The sequence below is a fragment of the Lampris incognitus genome, chromosome 5, assembly GCF_029633865.1.
Source record: "Lampris incognitus isolate fLamInc1 chromosome 5, fLamInc1.hap2, whole genome shotgun sequence".
Taxonomy (NCBI): domain Eukaryota; kingdom Metazoa; phylum Chordata; class Actinopteri; order Lampriformes; family Lampridae; genus Lampris; species Lampris incognitus.
Genome location: NC_079215.1, coordinates 26072191 through 26084280, shown reverse-complemented (window position 1 = coordinate 26084280; position 12090 = coordinate 26072191). Strand labels below are relative to the sequence as shown.

Here is a 12090-nt window from a genome sequence, read left to right as displayed (position 1 = left end):
AAGAAAGGTACTGTCACTGAAGATGTGTCCAAGACAAGTGTATCACTAGATGTATGCGACTGTCATACTATAACAAAAACATAAACACACTGTGGTTATCCTCCTTTGTAACAGTAACAGAAAAAAATTCAAATCAACTGAACTCCATTCACCAACTGGAGATTCAGTAATGTTGGGACAAACCTAAAGTGTTTTCAGCCTCACAAAGAGAAACAAAACACAGTAATGGTTTAACAAAAACTATTTACCGCACATCTGGCCATTTAGCTGAAGAAATCAATAATGGTGGATAAACTTAATGGTGAATACATTTATGAAATGCTTTCAGCCTCATAAGGAAAAACTATACAGATAGCTTGAGATGCTTTTCAGTAAGGCAGCAATGTCTGGCTGCATAATGCTAATGCTTAACAAAAGGTATCCAGTAGGGATGTCCCGATCAAGTTTTTTGGGCCCGATCCGATTCCGATCATTTAATATTGCTATCTGCCGATACCGATCCGATCCGATACATTTTCCTAGAATAGCCCATCCAATGTACACTACCGTTCAAAAGTTTGGGATCACCCAAACAATTTTGTGTTTTCCATGAAAAGTCACACTTATTCACCACCATATGTTGTGAAATGAATAGAAAATAGAGTCAAGACATTGACAAGGTTAGAAATAATGATTTGTATTTGAAATTGCACCCCACGCTTCCAGAAGCAGCTCCCACAAGTTGGATTGGTTGGATGGGCACTTCTTTGAGCAGATTGAGTTTCTGGAGCATCACATTTGTGGGGTCAATTAAACGCTCAAAATGGCCAGAAAAAGAGAACTTTCATCTGAAACTCGACAGTCTATTCTTGTTCTTAGAAATGAAGGCTATTCCATGCGAGAAATTGCTAAGAAATTGAAGATTTCCTACACCGGTGTGTACTACTCCCTTCAGAGGACAGCACAAACAGGCTCTAACCAGAGTAGAAAAAGAAGTGGGAGGCCGCGTTGCACAACTGAGCAAGAAGATAAGTACATTAGAGTCTCTAGTTTGAGAAACAGACGCCTCACAGGTCCCCAACTGGCATCTTCATTAAATAGTACCTGTTAGAGCCTGTTTGTGCTGTCCTCTGAAGGGAGTAGTACACACCGGTGTAGGAAATCTTCAATTTCTTAGCAATTTCTCGCATGGAATAGCCTTCATTTCTAAGAACAAGAATAGACTGTCGAGTTTCAGATGAAAGTTCTCTTTTTCTGGCCATTTTGAGCGTTTAATTGACCCCACAAATGTGATGCTCCAGAAACTCAATCTGCTCAAAGAAGTGCCCATCCAACCAATCCAACTTGTGGGAGCTGCTTCTGGAAGCGTGGGGTGCAATTTCTCCAGATTACCTCAACAAATTAACAGCTAGAATGCCAAAGGTCTGCAATGCTGTAATTGCTGCAAATGGAGGATTCTTTGACGAAAGCAAAGTTTGATGTAAAAAAAATCTTATTTCAAATACAAATCATTATTTCTAACCTTGTCAATGTCTTGACTCTATTTTCTATTCATTTCACAACATATGGTGGTGAATAAGTGTGACTTTTCATGGAAAACACAAAATTGTTTGGGTGATCCCAAACTTTTGAACGGTAGTGTATATGCTTGACAATTGAATAGCTCTAAAATGCATTAAGAAAGAAAATGCCTGCATCCAAGCTGTTCCTTAATGGGTTTTTATTTATTTGAAAAATAAACAGTATAACTATGCCTTGGTACCTCCATCTTATCTATTGCCTTTTTCATATTTCTTGCATTGTCACACAGTATCACATGGACTTGTTGCTTATCTATTTCCCACATGTTCAGCATCTCCTTGATTGCCTGTTTGACATGGTCTGCTGCATGAGACTTGCGAAACTGATGTGCATGCAATACCGCAGGCTTCAACTCAAAAGCGGAGTCGATCCAGTGTGCAGTGAGGCTAAGCAGTGACATAGGGCTAACATCAGAACTCCAAATGTCTGTAGTAAATGCAATAGCCTTCACATCTGATAAAAGACCTCGTAGGTGGTCACAAACCTTGTACAGCTCCAGCAGGGCTGTGCATGACATAATGTGGCTCCAACAGCTCCAAAACATGGCAAAAACCAGTGTCCTCTACCACAGCGATGGGCTGGTCATCCAAAGCGATGAATTCAGCGACTTTTTCAGTTATCTTTTTTGCCTTGTCGCTGCCGGGAGGAAATTTCTCTCTCTTTTTAAAAGTACCCTCCAGTGTGAGTTGCTTCGGTGCAGTCTTCGCCTTGGTTAGCTGAGTGAACTCGTTAAATTCCGTTTCGTGTTTTTTTTTAGGTGCCTAATCAAGTTAGTGGTATTGTACGCAGCCCTACAAAAACCGCCCCGCGAAATGCTTGCATTGCAGGCATTGCACGTGGCAGTTGGGCTATTTTCAGTTTCTATTTTAGAATAACACCACACTTCAGACATTTTAAGCTGCGTCCTGGTCATGCCTGATTCTGCCGCAAATTGTGCTCCCCGTTTACGACAGTGGCGTGACAGCGGACCGAGTGGAAGTGTCGCAAAACAAAACAAAAGATCGGTGTTACTTTCTGCTCAATCCGATCCGATCTCTTAAAAAATGCCTGGATCGGCCCCGATCCCGATCCTTGAGATTGGATCGGGACATCCCTAGTATCCAGCCATAAATGGGTTAACAAAATTCTCCAAGGCTAGCTTATCTCTGGCCAGTGACCTACATGTCACACCTCAAAGTTCTGTTCTTACATTACAGACTAACCTCTCAGTGAAAGTGCTGTGTGTGTGTGTGTGTGTGTGTGTGTGTGTGTGTGTGTGTGTGTGTGTGTGTGTGTGTGTGTGTGTGTGTGTGTGTGTGTGTGTCTTTCTCCGGCTCTTTTGTGGTCTCTTTGGTCTTTAGTCCAGCAGGGGCAATGTTCATTTACTCCCTCTCTCTGCCTCTCCCCAAATATCCATCATATCAGTATTTTTCCTCACAAAAATACAACTTTGTGGATTGCAGCAAGAAGTTTCCCAAGCTCCTCAACATCCTAGCCCTCAAACCAACGATTGTACCTCAAGAGGAGAAGCTTCTCAAACTTTTGATCTGATAGTATGTTCCTCTTTGGAGAGAGAATCAGGTTCCCCAGGCTAAAGAGTCTTTCTACTGGGGCACTGGAGGGAGTGGCTGCATTATGTTTAAGAAATATTTTCTTTATCATTGGAAATTGATTCAGAGTGTCTATCCCTGTTGCTCCTGATTTGAGGTAATCGGCTACTTCAGTTTCAGCAGTGGAATTGATGTCTTCATCCGCTTCAAAGGAAAATAACTCCTCCTCTTTGGTAGAACCTGTACTGTGGTGCTGTGTTGGGTTGGTTTTACCTGGTTGTAAAAGTTACAGTGCAGTATAAGATGATAATCAAAAGCTTTGAATTTTATTTAATAAAGGAAGAAGTCTGATCATATGTCCAACCCTGTGTGATCCTCCATCCTTTTTTTGGCCTGCACTTTGTGTACATTTTTATTTTATTTATTCTATGTAAGCTTACTGTATTTAATGGCTGACTAATTTGGTACACTACAGGAAGGCGGATTGATATTGAAAATCAAAGCAGGGTTTGTAAAGGAGAATTAACTGATGGATGATGATGATGATAATGCTTACCTTTCGCTCCCGACTCACTTGCTTCCCAGGTGGTCATGCGCTGCGTGCCGGTCCTGCCCAGAGTCTCAGCCCATTGGTGTCTCCTTCAGAGGGAGAGTTAGGCGCCCCTCTCTCTCCATCCTCTGCTCCCATTCTGGATAACCTGGGTCCTCCCTCCTCCCCTTCTCCTACCCCCCCTGCTCCTCCACCACTCAAAGACAATCCCAGCCTGGCTGAGTTTGTCCCCATGCTGACACAGGGCTGGGCTGAGATCTTCATACGAAGGCCGTCTGGTATGTAAACTTGCTCCAACACACAAGTGACAAGACGTGAGTTTTTCTACCTGATTATTAAAACTGGCAGACCTGCATTCTAATTGGATGTTGTTCTTGCTTATTTATTCGATACATAACCATTTTTATCAAATAAATGATCTTTTGTCACATCATAACACTTATAGCCAAAGCAATTTGCAATGTTTGTCCCTAGATGGCTGTTTATCAAAAACAGATAAAAATGCATAATAGATTATAACAATTATTCAAAAATATACAAATTCGATGACATAAGCATCATGATGATATATAGAAGTGTTAACAGAATGTATTAAAAATTGGGAGGTAAAAATGAACAGAGCGAGAGGGAATGACAGAAAGAGGGAGAGAAAAGAACAGATAAAGAGAGTTATAAGGTCAGCTATGACTGCATGATTGAATCCTCTTCAGAAACTTCAGTGGAATTTTTTGAAATGGCCCACATTGAAATGGCTCACCTGTGTGGGTAAAGAATTCCACATGTTTAACCCTCTGTACCAAAAAAAGCTCTGTCCAAAAGAGGTTTTGTGGTAAGGCACTTTACAGTACCTTACCACAGCACCCTTAGTGACTGAACCACAAACAGAAAGAGGTTTCATCACATTGTACGTGTGTGCCTGTCTGTCTGTGCAGGTAACACAAGCTGGCTAATGTGTCTAGAGAACCCACCCAGTCCGTTCTCCTCAGAGCTGGGCAACATGCCCCTTCAGGAGCTCTCCAGTGTTCTCATGGCTATGGAGGGGGTGAAGGAGCCACCTGGCCAGACAGCCAGTGCTCCTGCCAGCACTGCTGCTCCTGCTCCAGCTGTAGCCCCAGCTTCGATCCCCGTCTCTGAAACTCTAGGCACCGTAGGAGGGAGAGCAAACCCAATCCAGCGCTCTAACACTGGTGAGTGAGGGAGTAGTACTTTTTTCTGTATGGAGAAAGAAGAGGTACTTGAGGATTGGGTAAAAAACACTTTTGTGTATGTGATCTCTTCCAATGGTGTTGAGGGGCTTGTTTGTTTCAGTAGTGTTTTCAGCGTGCTTTTCACACTCGTAACGGAAATCCTTACAAGTGTGTGTTTGTCATGTACATTTGTGCTTTTGCTGAGCAATTGAGTGTAGTATGAAGCGGCTCAGGGACAGATGATATGTATTGAGGGCTTTTTATATAGGTCTTGATAGCAGTTGGTGGCATACCAATTGGTATAAAAGAAAGTCTTTGTAGACTGATACAAGTACCGGGTTCCCACACATCTGTAAAATATGAAGATTTATAGATTAGTTTTCTAGTCATGGATTACACATTGAAAATGATCAGATTGATCAAAATATTATTGAGGTAATGGAAAATTGTAAAATTAGCTTATAAAATCATATTTTTACCTGCTTAGATGGCATATTTTATGCCTGATTTTTAGCTGGGATCACATATTTTCAGCAGCCAAGACAGCACACAAGTGTTTGAAGTTTGGGGGATACGTTCAGTGACCAGCTAAAAGTGACACAGCCCATAATGAGAATGTTGAGACTTCCACTAATAGTTAATAGTTAATAGGTAATACTAATATGACCTGCCGTGAACAACAGCTGTCATGTATATCCAGGCAAAAGTCATGGAAAATATCCTTGAGAAGTGCTGGAAAATGACCTCCTAAAAAGAGTGGGTACCCTGAAGCGGTAGAAAACTCTGTACCTCTATAGGTTTGTGATGCCTTCTCTACCGTACTATCTTAAGTGAAAAAGAATGGAATGAATATTGAAAAAAGTTGGAACTGAGCCACATGTGGCCATGTTGCATGTACTCCTAAAAACAACTTTACCAACTGCAGGATTTACATAGGTAGAACTGCTTTACTGTCTATACACGGGAGTACAGAATGTGTTTTTGTCTACCTTTTGAGTGGAAATATTGAGCAGGGGAGTTTTAGTGAAGTGGGTGCAGCAAACCCCTGGACAGAACCAAACTCAACAAAACAAAGATGATGAAGAACTTAAAAATGGAGGCTTCTCTGTGAACTTGTTTTTTTTTTTTAACTCAAGGGTTCACACATGGAGCGAAGAACTGTCATCTGTGAGTTGTGTGGCATGATTGTTGTGGCCGAGGGCACTGGCTTGTGCTAGTTGTGAAGTTAGTTGTTCAAAGCAGTGGTTCTCAATCTGATCGTCAAGTACCACCAGTGCTGCTGGTTTTCTATTCTGCTAGGTGGTTGATTACAGTCACCTGTAATTTCAGATATAAAATCTCCCTGATTGGAGCCCGGTATAACTGACACGGCAAATGAATGTAATTAACTCTCTGGTAGAATAGAAAACTAGCAGTACTGGTGGTTATTAAGGACAGATTGAGAGGCACTGGTTTGAAACACACAAGTAGCTGACACAGGCTAGCTAACTGACTAGTTTGTCAAAAGTGTAACTAGCTCAAACATAGATGATTTTCATTGTTGCACAGTATCTGTGTCAACATGTCGCAAAAGGAAGTGAACACAAAAGAAAAAAAAACCTAAAATTTACAACTTGTTATGTTTAATCAGAAAACATGGAGCCGGGCAATTTGGGCCAGATAATCCATTCACAAAAGGAGCTGCACCTGAACTTCTCTAAGTATTACTTGGGATTTACCGCCTCTGGCTTGGTCGGGCATCCCTACAGACACAATTGGCCGTGTCTGTGGGTGGGAAGCCGGATGTGGGTACATGTCCTAGTTGCTGCCTAGCACCTCCTCTGGTTGGTCAGGGTGCCTGTTTGGGGGAGAGGGGGAACTGGGGGGAGTAGCGTGATCCTCCCATCCGCTATGTCCCCTTGGTGAAACTCCTCACTGTCAGGTGAAAAGAAGCGGCTGGCGACTCCACATGTATCGGAGGAGGCATGTGGTAGTCTGCAGCCCTCCCCGGATCGGCAGAGGGGGTGGGGCTGCGACCGGGATGGCTCGTAAATAAGGTCATTGGCCAAGTACAATTGGGGAGAAAAAGGGGGAGGGGATCTAAAAAAAAAATTACTTGGGATTTACCAAGTATGTGACATTGACTTGCTGTGCCCTATCTTCAGTCAATTCTGACAATCAGCAGCAATTAGTAGATCTTATTGACATTTGATTAACTAGATTTTGCACATCCTGTTGTGTTGTTACATGTTACAAGTACTAGTACCAAAGCCACTTTTGCCCTATGCATCCTTCTGTGGATCACAGGGCTGTGTGTTGAGAACCGTTTTTAATAAATGTATCGCTGCTAGACAGTAGAGCTATGTAAAATGTGCTGGATTTATATTTTACATGTTCCCCTCCATGGAGCTGGGCAATTTGGGCCAGTTGAGATGGTTCGGGCATCTGATTAGGATGCCTCCTGGGCGCCTTACTTTGGAGGTTTACCGGGCAAGGCCAACTGGGAGGAGACCCCAGGGTAGACCCAGAACTCGCTGGAGGGACTACATGTCCAGTCTGGCCTGGGAACGCTTTGGGATCCCCCAGGAGGAGCTGGAGGGCGTTGCTGGGGAGAGGGATGTCTGGAGTGCCCAACTTAGCTTGCTGCCACCACAACCCGACCCTGGAAAACCGGCTGAAGATGAGATGAGATGAGATGAGATGTTCCCCTCCAGTGTTTGACTTACTATGAACTTGTCAATCAAAGGTTTGATTGGAAAAATTAGAAGTGCCACCATTACTTGAGAGCATGACTAGATGCTGTGAAGTCACCAAATCTTTTAAAGGGAAAAATTAGTAAAAACATGTCTTATCTTTTCATTGCACATTCAAGGCATTCAGAATAAATGTTCAAGCCATTAAAATGGGTCTCACAAATCTCAGCCAAAAAAATACACATTTTCAGAAGGTTGTTGTACTCGCATGATTTCTTCTTCTTTTTTTTTTAAATAGCACTACAAGAAAAACGACTACTGTGATATATAGAGTTATTGTACAAGTGTCTCTATGCTTTACAATATGTGCTTTTCAATGGAAATATTACTTCAAACTATAACTACAAACCTAAAAGATTGAACACCTTTCATTAGTACCATAGAGTATTCAGTTCTCTCATTATTATTATTGCATTGTTCCAAAAAAAACCCCTTTGTATCTGCAAAAATTGTGGCTGTTGATAGAGTCCAAATGTTGGATAAGGGAGTTTTTCCATAGCTGCATATATGGCATGTGGATCAGGGTGTCATATTTTCCAATGGTCAGTTAAACTTGTTTTGGTGAGACAGTGTGATGGGATGCCCCCTCTTGATGTTTCAGCAGAACGTCTTTGCAAACAGTTCTTTTTTTCCTTATCTGAAGTCGTGCAACAGGACCATGCTGCTGAAATTTCAGCTACACTTAGCCCATCCGGCTGTCATTCATTTAACAGTTCTGTAGTTATTGTCATAAATTGATTCTAATGTAATCGATGGACCGGTTTGATTTACTCAGGTCAGGGATTGTGGGCAATCACCACTGGGCCATTGGTGGTGTTTTTTCCCCCATTAAATTTTGTTTATGTGCATCCATGTTATTTTACAGATGCCCTCTTGTCAGTGATGTCCCTCTGTCCAATGCTGTAAAGTTTGTTTGCCTTTTTTGTTTCCTGTTCTCCATCAGCTTCTTGTTTAATCTTTTGTGTTCTTCTGCCTTTCTCACTCTTTCAGTCTTTTTTCTCCTCCTGGGCATTACAATTCTTTAATCTGCCTGTCCAAAGGAGTTGAATCAAGTGCAACTGGACTTGGTATATATCCGTGAATATGTTTCGCCTCTCATCCAAGAGGCTTCCTCAGTTCGTGCCTTTCTGACTAGACCAAGCTAGTCTGACTGGCTGGTGATGAGACTCAGTATTTATCCTCTAGGAGTCGTTGTCAGAGCTATTGATATGCGTGGCTCTTTGTGATCAGATGTTTACCAACGCCCGTCGCTAACAGAGCCATAGATATAAAGGAGACTCCAGAAGCCTAGCCTCCAAGAACAACAGTCGGTCACTAACGGCTCCAACGACTCTCATGACCACTGAGCAATGAAGTCGAAACTAACACCCCCAACGACCGTCGCGGCTAAACAAATGCAAATCAATAGCTCCGATGGCGACGGGCGCGGCCGGACATCGGTACACAAAAGAGCCACGCATATCTATGGCTCTGTTAGCGACGGGCGTTGGTAAACATCTGATCACAAAGAGCCACGCATATCAATAGCTCTGACAACGACTCCTAGAGGATAAATACTGAGTCTCCTCACCAGCCAGTCAGACTAGCTTGGTCTAGTCAGAAAGGCACGAACTGAGGAAGCCTCTTGGATGAGAGGCGAAACGTCTTCACGGATATATACCAAGTCCAGTTGCACTTGATTCAACTTCTTTGGATAACCATGACCTGGATGAATGAGAACATTCACAGACATGTTTAATCTGCCTGTTTTTTTTAAGTTTTGTCTTTTTTCCCTTCCTTTGGCCTGATTGGCTTGTTTCCATGTTTGTCCTCATCTACACCACATTGGTATGTGATTGGCTACGGTGTATTGTGTGGCGTCGTGGGCTTACCCTCTCCATTGATCCCCACCTGCAGTGGGAGGCTCTCTCTGGTCTCTTGGCCTGGGCTCTGCCCCCCAAGGCCCCCCAGCCCCCGGCAGGTTGCACAGGAGCATTTCCTGGGCAGGTACCGTCTACCATATTTGTGGCCTCATCCCCTTTCCAGCCCTTCTGCCATCCCGTGGTGTAGTTAATTTCCTGTCACTTGCACAATGCAACAGTTCATGCGCATAAGTTGGATGTGGCATAATGCTGTTTCCTCTTCGATTTGCTTATAAACATTTCACCATCATGTGGCATGCATAATATCACTTCCATTTTCTGCTCAAATATGTGTACAGAAACTCCTACACCCTCTCTTATTGTGATTTAATTAAGGAACTGCACCACATTTCATAACCAAAGAAGCTCCCTATACTTGAAACATTGAAATTTTCAAAACTGTATTGTAGCTGTGAGAGACAGTACTGTGTTTAGGACCTTTTTTTGCATCTGTTATAGGCTACCAGTTCTCTCTTAACATGTACCCAATCATATAATATGGCATGCAAATACTACTATTTTAAACACCAAACTATTTTACGTACCAAATTTGTGCAAGTGAAGGAAAACTACATCTCTGCTTTCTTCATCAGTTATTTTAACATGGGATGGGAGGGTCTTCAACTGTCCCGGCTATGGGAGCGATGCTCTGTTAATGAAACCAACGCACAAGCCAATCATAGCACTTAACCAGCCGACTGACACCAGGATGAACCAATAGCCAAGGAACGTTTATGATTTTTGACTTCCAAGATTTTCTTTAATTTTCTTTTCTGATTCTCTTGTGACCTCTTAACACATGTCTTCCTGCAAGTACTCCTGGCTTGACTTTTAACCTATGATATGACCTTCTGTTGTCAACAGAAAGCCCAGACCCCATTCAAGCGTAGCGCACTACCCTCAACTTATTGTCGGGCCAGTATGGTGAAAGAGTCTGTCAGTTTCCATGCAAGATATCAAATCTCAAAGGAGCCTAATGGATTTGGATTTACTGGCTCTCCTGCATTATCCGTTTTTTCTTTTTTGAAAAGGGTTCAGTCTGGGCTAATGTTGGAGTAAAGGCAACGTGTTAATGCACAGATAACTAAATGAACAGAAGCACGCATTTTACAAAAAAAATCATATAGGTGATAGCTGCCACTGTTCGATAAGCCTGGGATGAAGGGATTCTGCCTGACCACTGTTGCACCGATCTGAGTTTTTGCGTTTGTGTCTCTGATCTGTGTTTCTAGCTTGGGTTTACGTCATGCTCTTAGTGTCTGCTTGTGAACATGCTCATATGCATATTTGCGAGTTTGTCTGCTGCTAGGTTTGTCTAATCACCTTCAGATAAATATGTCTGTGCTGAACTGATTCTCTTTTATTTTCTGGTGTGATTTGTTTATTTTTTTCTTCAAAGGTGCTGGGTTAGATTTTAGAATTCCTGTCATTTGGACCCAGGACAAAACGTGTGTTTGTGTGTGTGTGGTGTCAAAATTATTGATGACTACTGACATAACTTTTATGTATGTTTGCATTGTGCCTAATGCATATGTAGTCTTTGTTTTGTTGTGATATATTTGTATAATGAAATGGAAATTGCACTCAACACTGGTTTGCATGGGTGTGTTGATGGGACAGTAGGTTTGCGACTCTGTGCGCATATATATGTTTTTGACTTCGACCGCTGCTTTACTCATATGGTTTTCACCTTGTCCTGTCATAGATTCTGTGGTGGTGCCTGAGGAGGGCTCAGGGGTCACCACAGCACACACCCCTTCTGATTGGCCAGAGAGTGAGGAGTTTGAAGCGATGGCCTCAGAACCCATCTTCATGTCAGCTGAAAAGTTCACCAAGACACCACCACCTGGAACTCTCAGCAGGGTAATTCACAAAAACAACATGGGGATTTGCTCAAGCTACAAACATATTTCCTCCTGCTGTGTTATTTATTTTAAGTGATTTTAACTCCTTTTCCTTTCTCTGCTTTTTAGTCCTCTTCCACATCCAGTCAGGATGATGAAAAGTCTACTCTGGAGGAGGTGAGTGAAGGAGCTATTCCAATCGATCAGCCCACTCTGGGACCCTCCACCCCAGGGAGCCAGGGGCCTGAGCTCCCCTTTCAGAACCACACTCAGTCCCAGAGCCAGGGACTGAACAAGTCCAGCTCTTCCCCTGAGCTGCAGACATTACCAGAGGCCTTCTCCAAGGCTGTCATAGAGGCAGGAACTGGAGTAGGAGACATGCCTCAACAGCGAGCACCTTCAGAGGGCAAGCCCCAACCCCAGCCACCTCAACAAGAAAAAGATAAGGTGGAGGAAGGAGGTGGAGGAGAGGTGAATGGACTAGGTGGTCACAACCAGGCAGGTGAAGCCCCAGGGGTGGCATTGTCACAGAGTGGGGGAGCAAGGATGAGGTTGGAGTTTCCAGCAGCCCCCACCCACCCTGGACCCATCTCCCCCAGCGGAGGCCACCGTCCGCGGGGTCACACCATCTCTGTGTCGGCCCCGTCTTCCAGGAGAGAGAGGAGGACAGAGAGGGACTCCTACCACAGCAGACCTGGGCCAGGCAATGCGGAGAAGATCTCTGGACTTAGCCCAGGGTATTGCTTACATACATACTTATCATATTTGGTGTGGTGACACACTTGAT

At 43.3% G+C, this 12090-nt stretch overlaps 1 protein-coding gene across 3 annotated transcripts in view; it reads left to right on the top strand.

The window, feature by feature from the left end:
* Positions 1-12090, top strand: part of tsc2 (TSC complex subunit 2) — a 74089-nt gene that overhangs the window by 37330 nt on the left and 24669 nt on the right. For all 3 annotated transcript variants that reach the window (XM_056280208.1, XM_056280209.1, XM_056280207.1), the window contains 4 exons: positions 3675-3917; positions 4572-4826; positions 11165-11322; positions 11433-12040. In XM_056280208.1, the coding sequence (XP_056136183.1) occupies positions 3675-3917; positions 4572-4826; positions 11165-11322; positions 11433-12040 (1264 nt within the window). The remainder of the gene's footprint in view (positions 1-3674; positions 3918-4571; positions 4827-11164; positions 11323-11432; positions 12041-12090) is intronic.